The 20,737-nt window shown below is 37.4% G+C and overlaps 1 protein-coding gene across 1 annotated transcript in view; it reads right to left on the reverse strand.

Moving 5' to 3' along the window:
- Tpk1 (thiamin pyrophosphokinase 1) overlaps window positions 1–20,737 on the reverse strand; it is a 332,106-nt gene that overhangs the window by 133,421 nt on the left and 177,948 nt on the right. Inside the window, exon 6 of the mRNA XM_038319484.1 lies at window positions 18,545–18,640. Within this exon, the coding sequence (XP_038175412.1) occupies window positions 18,545–18,640 (96 nt within the window). The remainder of the gene's footprint in view (window positions 1–18,544; window positions 18,641–20,737) is intronic.

The following is a 20,737-nucleotide window of genomic DNA, read 5'->3' on the forward strand; positions in this document are numbered from 1 at the left end:
AATAACCTCTGCGTCAGCTTCTGCCTGAGGTCCCTGTCCTGTGTTTCAGTTCCTGTAATTTAATAATGGACTGTGACCTGAAAGTTAGATGCTAGAATAAACCCCGTCTTCCCTTTCATCGTGATGTTTTATCACAGCAATAGAAATCCTAACTAAGAAAATGCTTTTCTCTGTCCAAGCTACAGGTGCTTCCCTGGTTTTCTCCAAGCCTTCAACACCCATCAAGTTTTAGTGGCTCTACTTCTGGAAAAGGTCCCAACACTTTGTTACTCCAGTGATTATGAATTCCCCAGATCAGGCTTTAGGAAACATTCTTTTAAATCACTGTACCCTAAAACCTAAGGTGCTCAGAATTTGAGTATGGTTCACTTGTTATATCCCCTTTATCATTCTTTCTAAGTTGCACTACATAAGATACAGACCACATGTTCCATAGTGTATATGCAGACCGGGAGGCATTGATTGAGAGAGCAGAAGGTAGGCTCTTTCAATAACCTTATCTTACAGGGATAGGCATTCTCCTTTTAGGTGGGCTTCCCAGGTAGGAGGCAATGACTTTTGAGAGAAAGAAGCTTGGGCCAATAGAAACTCAAATGTTAGGACACATTCAGATTCCTTTCTTGTGACACTGGCATTTGAATCAACCTGCATTGTTGAAGAATTGGATAGTTTACTTCTTTGCCTTATTCTTGTTGCCATCTCTCAGAAAAAGTTAAGTAAGAAGTAGTTAATAACACTAAGCATAGTATATTCTACCCTGCTGCCGTATGGACAATTTAACATATGAGTTGTCATTCAGTGTCAAGGGCAATGAACAGTGTCAAGGGCAATGAACAGTACAAGGATCAATTTTTAGAAATTGCAATTGTCTACATTTTCTCCAAGAAACTTTATAATCGACTTTTCAAAAAAATTTAATGTCACTAACACATAACTAAAAGCAACAGGCAGTAAGAGTGAGATTATCTAGTGATATTTCTCTGTGGCTTAAAAGTTCAGTTTCTTATTGTTAGACTGTATGTTTGATTCATATATACACATGCCAGCAAACATCTACTGTGCTCTCCCTTTTAACACAATAAATATGAAAAATAGAATATCCTGATTGATTTGTATGCACTTCCTACCATTAGATCAAGATAATTTACAAGTATCTTATTACTTAGCAAGACATGTGATGGCAATAAAAGTTGTCTGGCTATTCAGATCATGACATTTAGCAAAAATCTATCTCAAAATTCCGTGTTACATTAGTGATCCATCTACAGTATCCACACCTGAATAGCCAGCTAACTGCATCCATGCAACATGAACTCTTTGGGTTTTATTTGAGGTCTGAACTAAATTTACTAGCAAGTTTTTCAAGATTCTTTTCACTTCTTTCTTCTAGTAAGGTGTCTTAGGATTTCTGTTGCTGTGAAAACACCATGACCACAGCAGCTCTTATAGAGAAAAGCATTTACTTGGGGTGGCTTACAGTTTCAGAGGTTTAACTGTCATTGTGATAGGACATGGCAGTATGCAAACAGACAGGCTGCTGGTCAAGGAGCCGAGAGCTCTCCATTTTGATCCACAGACAGTAGACGGAGTCTGAGTCATTCTGGTTATAGCTTGAACATAGGAGACCTCAAAGTCCACCTCCACAGTGACACACTTCCTCCACCAAGGCCACATCTAATCCAACAAAGTTATACCTCCTAATACTGCTGCCACTTCCTTTGGGGGTCATTATCTTTCAAACCACCACATAAGGTTCTCTGTTTTTACTATTATAAGTTAAAGAGTAATTGAAACTCTTTTGTCTTGAAAAATGAGTGACAAGCTGGGCTTTGGTTTAAATGTCTTAACAGAGCCACGGCAAGGCTAACTGAGGGACATATAACACCATGGAAAGAAGTGATTTTACTTTTCTATTAAAGCAGTAAAAACCTTTCAGTAACCAAATGACAAGTTTTTCTTTCTTTGACCTCAAAAAGACTTAGATATAACACGCACCATCTCCTGTAAGAACAGTGACTGTCAGCGTATTTTAATTACATTTACTTTCTAGAAATTGAATTCTGGGGATGCATAACTGGGCAGTTTCCTTGTGGTTCTCCCTGATAGGGTAATCATATAATTTAATGTACAAAGTGAGATGCTTGTGAAAGTAAAAGTGGATATTATAAATACAGAATACAGAAATAGGGACATTGCTGTACAAACCAAGACATATGCTTTCCCTACCTCAGAACAGAAGAACTAAGTGTCTGCATAGATAACCTAAAAAGAACAAACACAAGGGTTTCAATCAGCTTACATGACATAATTACCAGCTCTTAACTTTCAAAGATTTACACTGCACAATGATGAGGCTTCAATAAAAGTTTGAGAATTAGTTCAATTATATTACATGTTATAAAATTTGAAGATGGAAGAGCAAATATCATCCACTGACAAAATAATTGTGTCAAGACAGAGCAAGCAAATTAACTAGAGCCAGAAGTATCTGATAATTACAGATAAAAAGCAAAAGAAAATGGGGTTTAAAGCAAAAAAAAGTTAAAACACATGTTTTAATAACCATTTATGATTCTAGTGGTTGGCATTAAGCAGAACGAGAAGCCAGACAAAGTGAAGGGTTTTTTTTTTTTTTTTGGCCTCAGCACAGGCTACACTAATAAGCACAGGCACTGGCGTCCGTGGTGTCGGTGCTACGGTGAAGCCACTGCATCTCGCCCATCTCAGGGTACAGTTAACGGCAGCCTGTTTGGGTATGGAATAAATCATACTTGCAGTGGCTAGCTAGTGGGGAGTCTATTCAAACTCATGTAGATTCCTGAATTTTCTTAAATAATTCTTATTCTGTCCTCCCATACACAGTGCATGAATAATTTTACATGGCCAACTCTACTGGTCTGCCTAGCCAATACCCACACGGTGACCATTATAAAAGCTAAGCAATTGTCTACTTACTAATGTCAGTTACACCTACCATCTCAAATCTGATCTTGCCAATGTTCTGCTTAAAACTAAGGTTTGGCCTTCTACAGTTTATAAGGTAGCAAATTCTCTTCAGTGCTGCGCCTTAACCTCACTCTTCAACTTACACCCTACATTTCCAATCCAGACATAGTTCTCAGAAAACCCCATGAGAAGGCAATTCTCTAGACCATTACCTTTCCTCCCCTTCCTTGCAAAGGGTTTGATTAGTAATTACAAAGGATGACCACTTCACTACGCTACTGTTGCTGGAAAAAAGTTAGCTTCTTTGGACATGTACTTTGTTAAACACACTGTTGATTAAGAAATGCCAGAAGCATTTTTGTCAGTTGAGCTTGGTCAGCTATAAGAAAGGAGCACATCCAGGACAACCTGAGCAATACTCCCTTCTCACAGTTCAGGTGACGCACAGTCCAAGGTGAAAGTGCACCCAGTTTTGGTGAGGACTTTTCCCTGTCTGCAGGTTGACACTCTACAGCTCCATATGACAGAGAGCAGGAGCGGGGTCAGGAAATATCAACCTGCCACCCATAGTACTAGACCTCTGTGCTATCATGGCGACAACACATTAGATAATACAAACACAAGGGCATTTACTCCAAAAGACAGCAAATTCTCAAATCAGAACTACATCTCATTCAGTTTGCTTTTCTCAACCGACAACAATTAGCAGAGTGACTAACACACATATCAAATGTTTATTATCTGAATGGTTTGTCTGAAGACGCAAGACTAAATGATACAAACAAACAATCAGACAACAAATTCAACTCAACACCAAATACATGCTTGCTAATTTCTAGGGTCTATATTCTTTTCTAAAACCCCTGATGGAAAAAATAAGTATAATCTCGGAGAAACTTTGCAAGTAAATTAGTCATACATTACATTACTGGCATTACATTCTCCAGTCCAGCCTGGAAACTACAACCACACAATTATTTTTTAAATTATCTTGTAATGTTCTTTAGTGGAGTACCATTACCTGGAGATGCAAATTCTTTACCTAGAGATCACAATTCTCTATAAGCAGACCCAACAAATTGGTTCTGATGACAGCTGTGTCCTTTTCCCTCCCTAGAACTCCACTTATACTGTGTAGAGATTGATGGGTTTTCCTGCTTGCCTCAATCCTCCCACTTGTGTAGCTAGAGATTGGATCACCTGTTGTCATATTGCTTTCACACACTCATGCGGCCCTTCAGTTTTAAGTACAGTACATGACAACGTGGGGCATAATTGCTGAGTTCACTCCCACAGGACTCAAATGCTTTTTTGAATTTACCCTGGAAAAGTTCCAAATCTTGTAGTCAAACATATCAAAGTCAGTCTGGTAATGATGCAGTCTTTCCATCAAGAAGGATCCCTGAACATTCACGTTTCCTTGTCTGAGTCGACTATTCGTTCTCAAGCAATAGCAATGAGTTCTCTCGAGATATAAGAGCTTTCAGTACTAACAAGTATATCTAGAAAGATGTCGAAATGCATTATTTTGCCTTCTTGATGTAAATAATCTAATGGATTCCAGGAGCAAATCTGCATGGTTTACATTTCCACTACCAAGAAGTGAGTGGCAAGGAAAGCAAAGCAGAATAAAACAACCTCTCACGAGTCTTTCAATTTTGATTTTGCTTAATTTTGTTACTTAACTCTGCTGAAAATTAAAAGCTTCGTGAAGAAAAGTCAGCAATGTTTACGAGTAAAAGTACAGAAAATAAAAGTGTGTAGGAATTAACAGCATGAATAGTATAAAGCCTACAGGAGATAATTTTTGTGTCCAAACCTCCCACTGTCAGGATATGAAAATATTTGTAGGGAAAAAGAATTCCAAAGTATTTTTTGTGAATTACAGACCTTGGAGAAATGAGAAGATGTATCATGCATGGTTTGTAATGTTCACATCTCCTATAGAAACCTTCCCATGGTAGTTATTCAGATGAAAATGAAAACATATAACATATATATACACATTACTAGGTTTTCACTGATTGGAAGTAGACTTAGGTTATTACAACTGATGTTATATAGATGTTGCCCATTGAGGCTAAATTACTGATTGGTAGCCAAATGAAAAATTGAAAAGTTTGGTTTTGAAATCCTACTAAAATATACTGAGAATTTTTCACAATGGCTAAAAATTCTCTAACATGCACGCTTTTCTACTCAAGATATATATCCAAAAAGACTCGCAATTTGTACAGTCTCCTTCCCTTTCTGTGGAAAATGGGTTGTGGGTCTCAGGAGATAGGACAGGCGCCATCTTTCTTCATTCATAGCTGAGCAGGTAAAGAGGAAGCAGATGGTTTCCCAAACCATGTTGGAAGTGCACTGACCTCTGGTCCCAATGATTCACACTTCGGAAAGTGTGGTCATTTGTAATAGCAATGAGAACACCTTGCCTTGTGATCACTCATTCTCACTCCACAGTATTTCTTGCTTTGCCTCACCCATAAAACAACACTTGGTTGCATATTCCTGTCTAACATGATGCATCAAATGCCTGGTTTGCACTTCTGGAAGAATAAGAATTGGCTATTTGCAGTGTTTTTCATGCACTATTTCCTCAGTGCTTACTAGTTTAAAATTATCTTCACTTTTTAGTGTGTAGTTTATAAATGGGAGCTATCAGACTTGCTGTAGTATAATCATTTAATATTGCAAGATGGTGGAATATAAATAGCCTATGTTAATGAATCCCTTTCTACCACTAGGAAGAACAGAATGTTTGGGTAGCAAATTTTGCACTTGGTATTAGGACTTTGACTTCTAGATATGAGCTAGACCATTTTATAATGTCAAATGAAGAGCTATCTGCACTGAAGTGACACTAATTACGTAAAGCTTACTTCTTACAATGCAGTAAGTTTTCATACATGTTAATCCATGTATATAACATATTTATCATGTCATCATGCTTAAGATTTACCTTGAAGATACCCACAATGCTATTTGCCACTTTCCTAAACATACTGCAAATGAGTATATCATAGTAAACTTATAATCTGGGCTAAAATGTTTATTTGATAATACATTTCTCATGAAATATTTTATTTTTATAAATGCTTTTAAGAAATCAGAATCCTTCAGGTCAATTTTATAGGCATCTGAAACAGATAAAAAGGTGATCAATGCAATCTGTGTTCATATAGTGCTGTTTCTTAATGTGTTGTAGAGTATCATTGATAGACATTCGCATGTGTTAGGAGGGGAAGGTGCTCAGGAAAGAAGCTGATGTGCTCTCTTTTATATCCTACTCATGTAGACTTGAGCACGGTACCAGCTGATGTGGAATTGCGCCCTAAACAGATATGAATGCTATGTAGAACTGCTCTAGGAAGGCAGAGCACCAGTGGAGCCTGAAAGCAGTTTCTCTTCTATCTGCAGAGCCAAGGGCAGGAGCTGAGTATACAGGAGTCCATCTTCTTCTATTTAAAGGGAACTTCCTGAGATATTTATGCTCAAGATGACACTAAGAGAGTATACTTAGACAGAGGGAAAGAGTCATAGCTCTCCTCCTGATCACTAGTGAATCGCTACTAAGGCCAAGGCTACATTGATCTGCAGAAGACTCTCTATGAGGCACAGTAACATCATTTCAGGCTTTTCAGTCATGACTTAATATCTATGCAGAAATCACATTCTAAAAATATACAGCATTGTACGTGGGTGACCTCAATTACTGATATAGGTACAACTGTATTCAATATCATTCTAAGAGAAACAAAAACAAGCAAACAAAGACAAAGAGATTTCAATCTACTAAGTAGTGACCAGCACATTCTCTTGCACAATCACTAATCTTGCAGAAGGCCTCAAGATGCAACTTTTTTCCAGAATTGGCTTCTGAATTGTCATATTGCTAGAAAGCTCTCTTGCATATAAGGCCCTGTGTGTTTCGTAGAGGATCCCCACAACCACCAAAGCTGTCACTCTGTACATTAATAGGAAACTCCATCTGGAAAGCGAGTCATCAAACTGAGATTCTTGGTCATCAGAGAAACATAACCTTTGTCGTGGGGGCTATAAACACACACTGCTCTTCTTGCAAGAATGAATTAGACTGCCATAGCCTCTAAGGTGGGAAATCTGTTATGTCCTTAGCAACATCTCCCAAGTCACTTCAAAGTACTGGGTTTATCCATTTTCTCTTGTTGCACAGCACTATGAAATAGATTTCTGTTCTCTGTGAAGAAGAAACTGTAGCAGGCTTTCTTGGACTGCTAGCCCCAAACCATGACACAGAGACTTACTATTAATGAATACTATTATGAATACTTGCCATTAGCTTAGGCTATTCCTTGCTGCTTTTTAAAACTTAAATTAACCATTTTAATTTAATTAATCTATGTGCTGCCCCAAGGCTTGTTTACCTCATGTATGTATTGAGCATCCTACTTTCTTGCTTCCTTGTGTCTGGCTGGAAGGGCCTCAGGTGGCTGGCCCCTGGCTGACTGGCTCCCCTTTTCTCTCTGCTGCCAGCCTCATCTATCCCTCTTCTGCCTAGCTATTGTCTATTCAGCTTTTTTTTAATTTCAAGACTTTTTAAAAAATTTTTAATACTCTTTTAAAAATTTCCATCTCCTCCCCTCCTCCTCCCCTCCCCTCCCTTCCACCCATACCCCAACTCCCTCCCTCTCTAGGCCAGAGAGCCATCAGGGTTCCCTTCACTATGTTAAGTCCAAGGTCCTCCCAACTCCCCCCAGGTCCAGGAAGGTGAGCAACCAAACTGACAAGGCTCACACAGAGCCCATCCGTGCTGTAGAGTCCAAGCCCATTGTCATTGTCCTTGGTTTCTCTATTCAGCTTTTTATTAGACAAATCAGGTGCATTAGGCAGGCAAGTTAAAAGAGCAACACATTTTTACATAACTAAACAAATGCAGCATAAACAAAAGCAATGCTCCTTTACATAGTTTAACACATGCAGCATAAACACGTGCAATACATTTTTACATAGTTAAATATTCTATTAAATAACAAGAAACAGATGTGAGTTCTTCTTTTGAAAGCCCCTGAAAAATCATCTAGGAAACAATCTGTTAGTACCTGGTGGTCAGAAACCTCCTTCCCCTTATGTTCTTGTGTGGCACTCAGCCTATATAGCATTTGTCCCAATACACGGGAATTACTGTAGCACTTGACAAAGAAAACGATGCTGGCTCTGCACTAAATGTGAGGATTGGTATGTGTGGACATATTTAAATATTGATCATAATGTGTGTATAAATACAGTATACATTTTGCATTCCTTGCTTGAAGTTCAGAAAGCATTGCCTGTTTAAGCTCTTAACATTTCTTTGAGGTAGACAAATCTAGACAGATTAAATAAAAACAAAGAAGGTGGAGCTTCTTTCTTACAAACATTTCTTACAAACAGTGGCTCAGTTACAGAACTGGTGCCGGAAGTACAGGGTATTCTATCATTTCTTCAAGATGTACTTATTATCATCAAGTTTACAATGGCATTGTCTTCTGAAGCAATCAGTATATTCTCTTATTTTTTATCTTGATATGTACTAGTAACTTAAAACACAGAAAAGATATGGGAGTTCCAGAATAACTTATACATCACAGAATGAGAGCAATGTAATAATTTAATATCAATTACATACAATACACATATACCAAAATTATACAAAAATCATTGTTATACATATATCTCTATACAGAAGCACATATAATACATCAATAAATAATAATATAATAAATGAACAAATGCAAAAGTGGATAGATAATCGTGGCTATCCCCATATATTTCTAAAGCAAACATTTCAGTTATGATGGGACAGGATCTGTGCCCAAAGAGCAGACTTTTAAAATTAAAACTGGCAACAATGTTTACTAATGTTTGATAACAGGGTTTACTAAATAGGATTTTTCCAAATTTTAACATGGTCATTTATTTCATAAATATTTATGGGGTTCCTACATGTTCCAGATGTAGTTTGGGTGCAGAGGACATAACAGGAAGCTGGCATGCATGAGTACTTGTCCATGTGAAGCCTGTATTCTACCATTCAAAGATATCAAAGAAACAAATGCCCTAGATGTGAAGTGTGCCAGATGCCATCATGCTAGGGAGACAGAAGAGCAAGGGAGGCTATGAGGACAACAGAATCAAGAGGCTGGAAAGGAAGGGTGAGGAGATCTGCTTAGAGAGGCCAAGGAGAGCCTTGCCAATATGAGTGACATTCTCATTGCAAAGAATATCTGTCCTTCCATTTCTCTCTCAAATGACAAATGAAGGATGGCACAGACACAGGTGATATACAATCTGAGAGAAATCTATCAAACATCAAAGTTGGATCGATTTGAAGGTGGTGTAAAACATCTATAACAAATCTGAGTTGCTTCACCTGTCTGTTTCCTGAATTAGACTAGAGGATATTAGAGGTCATGACTTACCATATGATTCTGTTATAAGGTAAGTTAGTACTCACATTTTACAAGTACTAAAATTGAGACTTAAATAGCTATTTACCATCACATGGCTAAACAGAGACCCAAGTGTTGCCCAAGATCCTGAGTATCTACATTGCAGTTATAATGCTATTAGTCCAAATAGTTTAGAAAAAAAATTAAACTAGTTTTGTTATTTTGATAATAACTCTAGTCATTATTAAAATCTAGCCAAATGTTTGAGGAGAATGAAAGCTCCTAGGATGATGAATCACGGAGTGCATGTGCAAAGGAAAGCCACAGTATCTTCTGGAACGTGTACACACATTACAGGAAAAACATCCAGTCACTGGTCAACTATTTCCCAAATACATAACAATGGGGGGTAATTAGTGATTTAAAGCAGTTGTACAATTAATGTACCACGTGTGACTTTTCAGTAAGAGGACGGACTAAAGAGGGTGAACAAAACTAACAACCGAGCCAATGTAATAAGACTGCAAAGAAAAAGCTGTGTGCACGAGGGGAAACCTGTAGAATTTTAAGTAAGGGTGATCAGCCACTGAGGACTAGATAAGGTAATTTTAAGGTATATACAGGCAGATGGATGGTAATGCCACTGAGTGAGATAAGGAGAATGAGATTGTGAGCAAGATGGCGAATCTTGTTTTAGACACTGAAGTGCCTGTCTCACGAGTTAGCGGGTGGAAATAGCGTATATGTGGATTAGAGTTAGCTAGATTCGGCTGTTAATGGTACCGAACTGTTAGCAGAAGCCAAGGGACACTGGAGAAGGAACACGAGGCAGTGTGATAGAATGCCAACAGAGAGACCTGGGGCAAAGGAGGGACGATGAAGGGTGGTGAAAAGGTTATTAGGGCTATAAGGAATGCAGAAATAAACAGCGATTTCTTTGAATCCCTCTGGTTAGCACACCTCATGGGGCAGTTCCACATGTGATGGCATTCTATCGTATTATGAAACATATCCCTTGGAGATATGGAAAGATAGCGAAGTCCTGGGCTTCACCTTCGGTTTAACTGCCACCAGTATCAAACTAACATTTCCTAGCAGAGTTTTCTGTTGTTGGGAGTTTTTACTCTTTGCTCTTTGGGGAGTGCCTGCCATGCAGCTCCCAAATAAATCACACACAAGGGCTTATTCTTTCTTATAAATGCTTGGCCTTAGCTTGGCTTGTTTCTTGCCAGCTTTTATTGACTTAAATTATTCCGTCTGTCTTTTACCTCTGGGCTTTTACCTTTATCTATTTTTTGTGCATATTTTCTTTCCTTTTTACTTCATGTCTGACTGGGTGGCTGGGCCATGGAGTCCTCCTCTTCTTGTCCTCTTGCTCCTCCCAGATTACTCCTCCCATTTATTTTCTCTGCCTGCCAGCCCCACCTACTCTTTCTCCTGCCTTGCTACTTGCCATTCAGCTCTTTATTAACCCAATCAGGTATTTTAGGCAGGTAAAGTAACACAGCTTCACAGAGTTAAACAAATGCAACATAAAAGAATGCAACACATCTTTGCATCATTAAACAAATGTTCTACAGGATAAACAAATGTAACACATTCTAAAATGATACTTTACAACAGTTTTCATCTAAATAATTGCCTAAACATGAAGCAGAGAATCAAAATGGGAAATATTCTAAGGGCATGCTTTAAAGATGAGTGAATCCATTTGCTGTTTGGTTTTTTTTTTTTTTTTTTTTTTTGCCTATATTTAAGAAACCTCCGTGTTCTCTACCACTGTGAAACTAGTCACAAAACCCGTGCTCTCATTTTATGGAAATAGCACATTTAAAACAATGATATATTTCTTCTAGTAAACTTCTTATTCTGAACTAATTTTAGATTTACAAAGTTAATGTTACAATGGTGCCAGGTGGTGGTGGATGCCTTTATTACCAGTACTTGGGAGGCAGAGGCAGGTGGTTCTCTGTAAGTTTCAGGCCAGCCTGGTCTGCAGAGCAAATTCCAGGACAACAAGGGATATACAGAGAAACCCCGCCTTAAACAAACAAAAAAACATAAAAGTGCTACAAAGGTAATGCAGACAGTATGTACTTTACCCGGCTTTGTGCATTATCATCTTATACCCATGGAACACTGGTCACAACTCATGCTGAAGATTTTCACCACTAATTGTTCACATGTCACCATCGACCTACCCATGACATCTTTCCATTTCAGGACACACACCAGGGTAATACATTCTTCTGTCATATATCCTCAGTCTTCTCTGATATGTGTTAGTTTCTTAATAGACAGACAGATAGAGAGACTGACAGGCAATATTACATTTTGCTTCGGATCTGGTTGAAGATATTGGCTCATCAGAAAAAGTTACGATGGAGCCAGTTGGATACCAAAAAAGGGCTCAGGGATCCACGAGTCCCCCTACATCCAAATGGATGAGTCTTAAATTTGATTTTCAAAGGAGGTGCTTTTTCAAATGAGATATTTATAGTATATGCAAAATAAAAACCATCATAAAAATATTGTATACCTCTATCCAATATGGATAATTGATGGCTGTAACTAGTCTAAAATGCACAGCATGTGCTGATGTGTAATGGCAATACATCTACATGGAGAGAAGAATATGAAAGAAGGATAACCTATAATTTTTAATATAGGCTTCATGGTAGTGGAGAAATCAAACCCAGACATAATTAACTAACACAAAACTATCCCTACTATGTACACATCACAAGTCAGTATTTGCTCAAGTTATGAAATGAATAAACATTTAGTTTATATATAAGCTTATATTTTTATATAGTATTATATATGATTAAATAGAATATAGATATTCTCAATACCTATTCAGTAGCCTTCATTATTTTATTAAATTACCTAGAGCAGTATGGCAAAGACAGGATAAAGTGTTCTTGAGTTTTAGCCTATAAAACCAGTACAGTGTGAAATCGCTAAAAACACAGAAATAAATTAATTTAAAATTTATTGGTCAATTGATTTGTTTAGTATTAATATAAAATCTATATTTAAAATGTCATCAGTTGTTTTCTCATCAATTTGGGCTACAGAGTGAAACTCTGTCTCAAAAAAAAAGAAAGAGAAAAAATAGGGAAGAAAGAGGAAAAAGGGAAAGACAAAAGAGAAGGAGGAAAAAGAGAAAGAGGGAGAACAAGAAGAGGAAGAAGGAAGAGGAAAAGGGGGAGAAGATGAGGTTTAGGTAAGGCTTAAGTTTGTTCTAAGTTTGAGATGAGCGTGTAACACATAGCAAGCTACAGGTCAGCCTGGACTCTAGATTGATGTCTTAGCTCAGTAAACAAGAGAAATATATGTGGTGTTGATGCAAAAATATATTGGTAATGGAAGCCATCAAATTACTGTCCTGCAATACCAGTAAATACGTTAAGGATACCTATCCTCTCATTCTCTTCTACTGTGGGTTTATTCCTGCTTCATTCTAAGAACGTGTACATTATGTGTACATTCTAAGAATGTGTACATTATGTGTACATTCTAAGAATGTGTACATTCTAAGAATGTGTACATTATTGTCTTTGGTGCTTGGAGCTACAACTTTTAATCTTTCCTATTGAATAGCATGGCTTAGGTCTCGTTCTTAATCACAGCACTAGAAAATAAGTGTTTTTGAAGACTCATTCATATCAGATGTCATCCTGATAAATGAATTATTCATGAGTCTCTTAAGATAAGGAATACTGCAGCATGAAAGCAAAGTATTAAGACTCACATGCATCAGAGAACCCTTCTGTGGAAGAATGGGACTCGAGGGCAATTGGGTTTGAAATAAAGATAATTCATGGGATTTTTCTTCAATTAGTCTCATAGCCTAGATAGTAAACTGCTTCAGGCTAAGAACAATATTGAATTCAAATTCTGCAAGGTTCAGTGTTGTATGGTATAACCTCAAGTATAACTACACTGGGTACCTCATTTATCTACAGTATAATTAAAATTTAATTTTGCAGTACGTTCTTATATTTTTGTGACAAATTTATATTTAAAAATTAATAAGAGGTAAATCAAACAGAAAATATGTTTTATTAGGAGAAGCATCAAGGATTATTCGTTATAGTTCATGTATACATTTTAGGAAGAAAATTTTAAACATTGTCATGATCTCATACTGAGATAGAAGGATAGATGAGGGGGATATTGTATTATTTTCCTTCCTAATGTTCACCTCCTGCTATTTCATCAAATCAAAAAAATCCATGATATACTTCCAGTTTTTTTTTTTTGTAAATCCAATAGAAACCCATAGAAACTGTATTTCCTCAAATTTAATACATGGTAATATAATAGTAACTGAAAATGAAATAGGACAAACACAGCAATATGCTGGAGGGAAGGTTATGTGAATGTGGTTATTACTGTACAGAACCAATGCTTTTTCTTCTTATAGCAGTGTGAAATAACATGCTATGTGACAGGACGAGGGAAGAGAATGATGGAGGCACTGTGATAGGTGTGTGACGACAGAGAGGGCCACTCAAAGAGAACCGTGATCCTGTGTGCACCAATCTAATACACAAAACAAAACAGTGACTAAAGAGAAAAAAGCAACACAACACGGAAACCCAAGGCAGAGGGATAAATCCATCTTTCCAGAGAAGAATGGACAAAACACTTTTATCCACAGAGGTGCAACATGTAAAGACCCATGAACGACTGATTTCTGCAATTATTACTTCACATTTTCAGACTGTCCTTGGCTACAAGTACAGACAGTGTAAGCACAGCTGTGGACAGACTACCATCACCGTGATTCTCAGCCCGGATGACAGCTATGTCAACAAGTCTTCACCATGAACAACACAGTCTTTAGTTTGTATATCCATGCTTTGTGTGTGTGCATGTGTGTGTACAAGAAGTTAACGTTGGATGCTTTCCTCATCACCCTATACCTTATTTTCTGGGACAAAGGTTTCTCCCTGAACCTGGAGCTCATGCTTCACCTAGGGTGCCTAGCCTGGATTCTCCTGCCACTGCCTCCTCAGTGCTGAGAATAAATCCCCAGCATTATAAGAAACATAATGCCTATAATCCTCAAGATTATAGAAACATGCCAACAAACTTTGTTTTTATATCGTATTTGGGATCTAATTTAGGTCCTCATGCTTGTGCAGCCATATGAACTATCTCCCCACTCTCTAAGCATATTTCTTAAAATATTAAAATAATTGTCTCTTCCATCATAACCTTCTCAAACTGTAGTTGATTGGCTCACTGAAACTGAGGAAGCTCAGAATTAGCCACCCCAACATATACAGACTACTCTAGCAGGCTGAATATTTATATTAGAAACATGTGAAAAACTTGATACAAAAAAGATGTCTCTGGCCTTCACAGTGTTTCTTAAAAACACATACTTAGTCCCTGTGTAGAAGAGGCAACGGCTTATCCTCAAAGATGAGAAGACTTAGAGAATTCTGCACGGTGGTAGTTAAGGTACTAATAAAATATGCCTATGCACATAATTTAGGTGTTTTCCCACAATTAATATTCTTTGTCCATTCTCTGGCCAAGAAAGCAGATCCATACCTTGCTTACCCATCACCAGAGATTGCTCCCATAGATGATGTGAACAAATAAAGACACCCAAAGCCAAACACTATGAGGAAAGTGAGAGACCTTGGAACACTTAGCCCTAAATGGGACGTCTCCATCAATTCCTCCCTTCAGGGCTCAGGGTGCTCTGTGGAAGAGGAGACAGTAAAAGAGTAAGAGCCAGAGGGGATGGAGGACCCTAAGAAATCAGGGCCCCCCGAAATCAACAGGATCAAAACTCATATGAACTCACAGAGACTGAAGCAGCACGCACAGGGCCTTGCATGGGTCTGGTTCAGATGGAGGTCCTTGCAGCTGAAAGGAGAATTGGACACACAACTCCTTTCCTAACCGGAAGCTATCTCCAACTGATAGCCACTTCCAAATGAAACACTCAGTTTTCTCTAGGGGCATCTCACTGGGAAAACAAACTACTCTTAAGGGTAGGCTCCATGTCATGAACGTAAATGACAAGGACAAAAAACTCTCAGTAACATCTTTGTCTCATAACGCTGCCAGAGTTATTTTTTAACCATATAGGTCTTTTGCACATATATTACGACGACCAGCTTTGTGCTTTTAAGGGATTCCTGGGTGAGTGAATGTGTGTGTCTCTCTGCCTATGTGTTTTTCTTGTGCTTTTTGTTTGGCCCCTTGTCTTGTCTGGTTGTTTTGTCATATATTGGCTTGTTTTGTTTTACCTTATTTTATTATTATTCCTTAGGTGCCCATGTTTTACTGAGAAACAGAATGGTGTAGATCTGGAAAGAAGGGGAGGTGAGGAGGAATTGTGGGGAGTAGGAGGAAGGGAAACCTTAATCTGAATATATTTTATGAAAAAAAAATCTATTTCATTGAAAATCTTCTCTGTATAGCCCATTATTAAAGTAACTGTTCCTAAGTGCTACTTTGGGATTTCATACCTCTTCAATGATTCTCATGCTATGTAAAACCTGTATTAAATAAACGCACACACTTTTCTTCTATTGATCCAGCTCATGCTAATTTCATTCTCAGGCTTATCTGGGGCCCTGGAGAATGGACATGGTGTTTCTGGCCTTTACCAAGCCAGCTGTCCTTGTTGCACAGTGTGGATTTTAAACTTGCTTTCCTCCTTTGCTGCTTAGCTCCTATTAGTCTGTCGGTGCCCCCCCTGAAAAGCCTTCCCGTAACTGCTTCTCTTTATGTTCACAAAATATCAAACTCACCAAATATTCTGAGTGCCTCTTTACACAAAGCACTCCCATTAAGCCTCTAGCACCTGCACCTGACCCCAGCTTCCTGGGATGGATAGCAAAGATGTGAAGGAACACTTGGTGCAATTGATTAGAAACAATTACCAAAATGCTTTTTAAGTGTTCAGCATGCCCTGAAGGAGAAATGATGGGCTATATGGAAATGAGGAGGAGCGAACCCTAAGCTACATAGCAACTAAGGAAAGCCTGGCAAATCAGTCAAGGATGGTTGAAGCAAGAAAAGAAAAGAAAAACAAAACAAAAGAGGATTTCAAATAAAGGGACAAACACATAGAATTACCTGGGGATAGAAGAGGAGGGAATATATAGTCTTCAGGAGCTGTAAGAAAGATCCACTAAGTGTAGGACTGAAGATGCAGGTTCGGGGCATGCCAGAAGGCCGTGGCCACTAGGGCAGGTATGACTGCATTTTCCTTCACACAGCAGTTCATGCATGCCACTATCCAGCTGCAACTCCTTTGGCACACAGTGCAAGAAGTCCAAGCTGTTCCCTGAAAACCCCGGAGCCAAACACATTCCTCCCAGCAGCAGCAGACCTAGGACCAGCACAGCTGGAAGACAAGGTCATTGCTATGAGTGCACACTTCTGGTCCTTAGCAGGTACCTCATGCAAAACTCGTCACTGATTGGATGTAATAATAACATTTAATAATAATAATAGCAATTATTATTTGTTTATTTTGATACTTTCATTGTTTTTTTTTCCAGATCATTTCTTTTACCTTAATTTGGGAGTTTTTTGTATGTGGGGATCTTGTTGAGATATAATTGTTTCTTTTGAAGCAAAATGACTAAACACTGTATTATAGATACTATTAACTATATAAAATTACATTTTTATTTTTTATAATTTTTGCAGAAGTGCTTGAAAAATAGAGATACAGTTGCAAAGATTTACAATTTTTTCTTAATAAACCCCAGATCAGCTATATGTGTTTAAAGTAGGTAATTCTCAATTGGCTGTTTTCTTTTCTTTTTTTAGTAAACAAATCCTAAATTATAGCAATTTACTGCTGAAAAATAGCACAAAATATTTAGTATAGTTCAGCAATGTTCACTGAATTGTTTTTGTTGTGTCTGCACATTGAACTACTTGCCAATTATGACAGTTAACAAGGTTTTTCTTTAAATAGAGAAGAAGATTTATTTTCTCAACTTAGAATATATATGCTGGAATAATTCTCCAAGGGGCCTCATAGCTAAAGAATAAGTTCTTATTAGAGTTGCTTCTCCCACACCATGCCTTCTGCCAGATGGATACTGGGTACTCTGAATAAACAACCCAGTGGGTCAAGCCTGCTCCTCATTCTCCACAGCAGACAGCGGACCCTCGTCCTCTCTTGCCAACCCATGGGTGGTATAATTGAGAGATTCTGAGAGTAAAGTTGGCTGATGGTGAAAAAGGATGAGAAATCCTTCATAACTTTCCCTCTCTGCTGCAAAGGGTAAAAGGTACTGGTGGCAGCGACGCCATCAAGGAAGCCTTGTGAAGACAAATCCACATCGCATGTGAATGTAAATCGAGCAGAGTAAGGACCTGTCTGAGGTGTGCTTGGGGGCTTCCCTTCTGCAGTAGACTAACAATAGCAGTTTGGCAAGCATTTGCTCATACTTGTGCTATCAAAAGCATTCTAATATTCAAGGGTGTTTTCTTGGTGTAAAATTATACAACTGATAATACATATTTGGCTTAACTTATTGCCCTTTCCAGACCAAACAATAAAAATTTATCATTCAATGCTTCAGTTATAATTTTCTATATGTTCATTTAAAGAAAGACCTAAAACAAATGTCTTACCACTTCAACAGGTAATGATAGTATAATACATATAGGCTGTGTACTAACTAATTTAATTGAACATTTGTGTGATGGATGAAAATCATTAAAGAATACACAAATGCAAATCATTAAAAGCCTTCTCTAGCTAAAATACAATAAAAGCAGTATTTTAATTTCTTTACATAAACTTTGCAATGATGGCTCATGTGCCAAATCAAGAACATATCTGTTTTGTATACACAAGACACAACATTTAAACAGAAATATTACAAAACATGCAGAGCTCTAACTGGAAATAGTATGTGAGAAATGATGATGAGTTGATTATTTTAAGCTGGCAAAAATATGTTTGGATTACATGTGGTCCAGTTCACTCATTTATAGTTCTAAGCCATCAATGTTTGTGATCTCTTATCTGTGCACACACATTAATTTGTTTATCCAGCTCAGTTCAGATTTATGTGATACACAAAAAAGGTGAAAACTCAAAAGTAATAACACAGAAATAAATAAATATACATGGTCTTTTGCATCTTGACTAGCAGACCTTCCTTTCTGATAGGGACACATCTTACCTGCAACTCTTTTTCTTCTATCTTCCTTTGGAGCACTTGAAGACACTTGGTAAAATCAGTATGATCTTGGTCAGGAGTTGAAATAAGATCACAGCCCTACATGTTGAAGACAGAAAGTTAAGAATAAGCTATAACTTCAGCACATGACGAAAAGGACAAGCTTTGCATGTAAAGACATCCTATAAAAGTAAAGATAAGCTATCATTAGATAAATTCTATGAGGCTAGTACTACTCCCTCATTAGAATCAGCATCATTATCTTTGGACCTTTTATCTTTCACATAAAGGGACATACCAGGAATGAAGTTACAATTATAAGTTGATTATGTCAATCATTTTCCCTAAGGAAAGTACATATTTAAACATGTAATTCAGAGATACTGATGTGATAACATTCAAGATTAACATAAGTACTTTGTATTAATAAAATAAATTATATTCACAGTGAAATTACCTAAATTAAAATGAAAGCATTTCTTTAAAAATTCTACTTTCTTTAAGCAGACTTCATCACTTGAGTTACATGAATGGAAAAACTGGCATTAATATTGAACTAGAGGTTACTTTTTATACTCAGGTAAAATCTGGTTAGCTGTCCTAAAAGATTCCTTTAAAGACCTGCTTCCCTAGATGAGCAGCAGCACAAAGAGGGTCCCTGTGCACACATGTGTCTTGATTTATCCTTGAGACATTATGGAGTATGTTATAACTTCTTTGCCTTCTTTATAACTTCTCGCTATCTTCAGGACACCGAAGCCTATTCCAAAGGACAAAGCCAGAAGAGCGCAATTCTTCATCTCTTGTGAACGTAGATGGATAAAAAACCTGGAGTTCTGAAAAGATATCTTCTTTCCCAAAGTCATACAGCGTAAAGGTGTATAAAACCAGACCAGGATGGACCTCTATACTTCTTAATTCAGGAATGAAACAATTCTTGGACTCTTGACAAGCAGCTGAGTAAGGGAAAGTGGAACATAACCTGGTGTACGGAGTTGCCATTCAAAGAGTTTTCAAGGATACAAAAACACCCATATGGACTTCTAAATTATTCTAAGAACCATCTCAGTAGATTTAAGGCTTCTTCTTTTACTTCAAGGTCTCTTTTAATGTGTTAAGCTCAACCTGTGCGTTATTCATTTATGACTTCCTCACAATGAAGTGACCAGTGAAAAAATTAATTTCTCACCATTCAGAAATATATGATGCTCTAAAAGACACATATGTCATCTTTACAAGATCAAAGTCATAATTTCCTGACCCTAAAAGAACATTGAAATTTTCTATAATCACCAAGCAAGGGCATGAACAAGAGGCTGATCTAAAGCTAACAGTCTTAAAAAGAAAGACATATGCAAGTCACTTAGTGATGTTAATAAAGTGACTAATAAGGCTGTCACCAACTACCATTATATGGAGAACTCCCTGAGGGTAGGAATTATGTTTCTTTTTGAACTGTTTCCCATTATGGCACCTGTCTGCTACACAGTAAGTATCTAATAAATATTTTCATGATGTTTATTTTTTGAAATCTAGGAACATATTATATTAAATATGTTAAATGTACAGATATTTATAGATGTTTATAGAAATTTGTTCTTGCTAACCATACCACACTTAAGAACTGAAATTTGTCTTTCTTTTTAAAATAGTGACAATAGAACAATCATTCAAAGGAAAGAAACCTCAACAGGCAAATCCAAACAGTAATGGATGAGTAATGGACCAGTCTACCAGGCTATCCTCATACAGTTAGCAGACAGCAACAGAGAAAATGCCAATTTGGCAGAATAAAATCTAGATCCACTACAATATCTTACAGATTAAAGAAGACCACAATTGACCTGATGACTCTTAGCTACACAGCAATATTCAGCGAGGGCATGAATACAAACATTATGGTTATTGCCATGAAGAGGGACATGTTTATATCCACCTGAAAACAAAATGTCTTGTAATATTTCTTGAATCAGCTCAATGAGAATGGTACTTCTTATTATTATTATTTTTAAAACTATCTCTGAAAGTTGGAAACACAGTGAATAAACTACCCAGGGCTAGTGAAATCATGCATCTTAAAGACAAACCACTTCAATAACCGCCATAATGTCTAACTATACTCTCAATATTTATCCTTATACACACAGATAAGTGTTGTTTTCCCGGTACATCAAAGGAACTTCCTTTAGCAACAGA

Source organism: Arvicola amphibius, chromosome 2 (assembly GCF_903992535.2).
Source record: "Arvicola amphibius chromosome 2, mArvAmp1.2, whole genome shotgun sequence".
Taxonomy (NCBI): Eukaryota; Metazoa; Chordata; class Mammalia; order Rodentia; family Cricetidae; genus Arvicola; species Arvicola amphibius.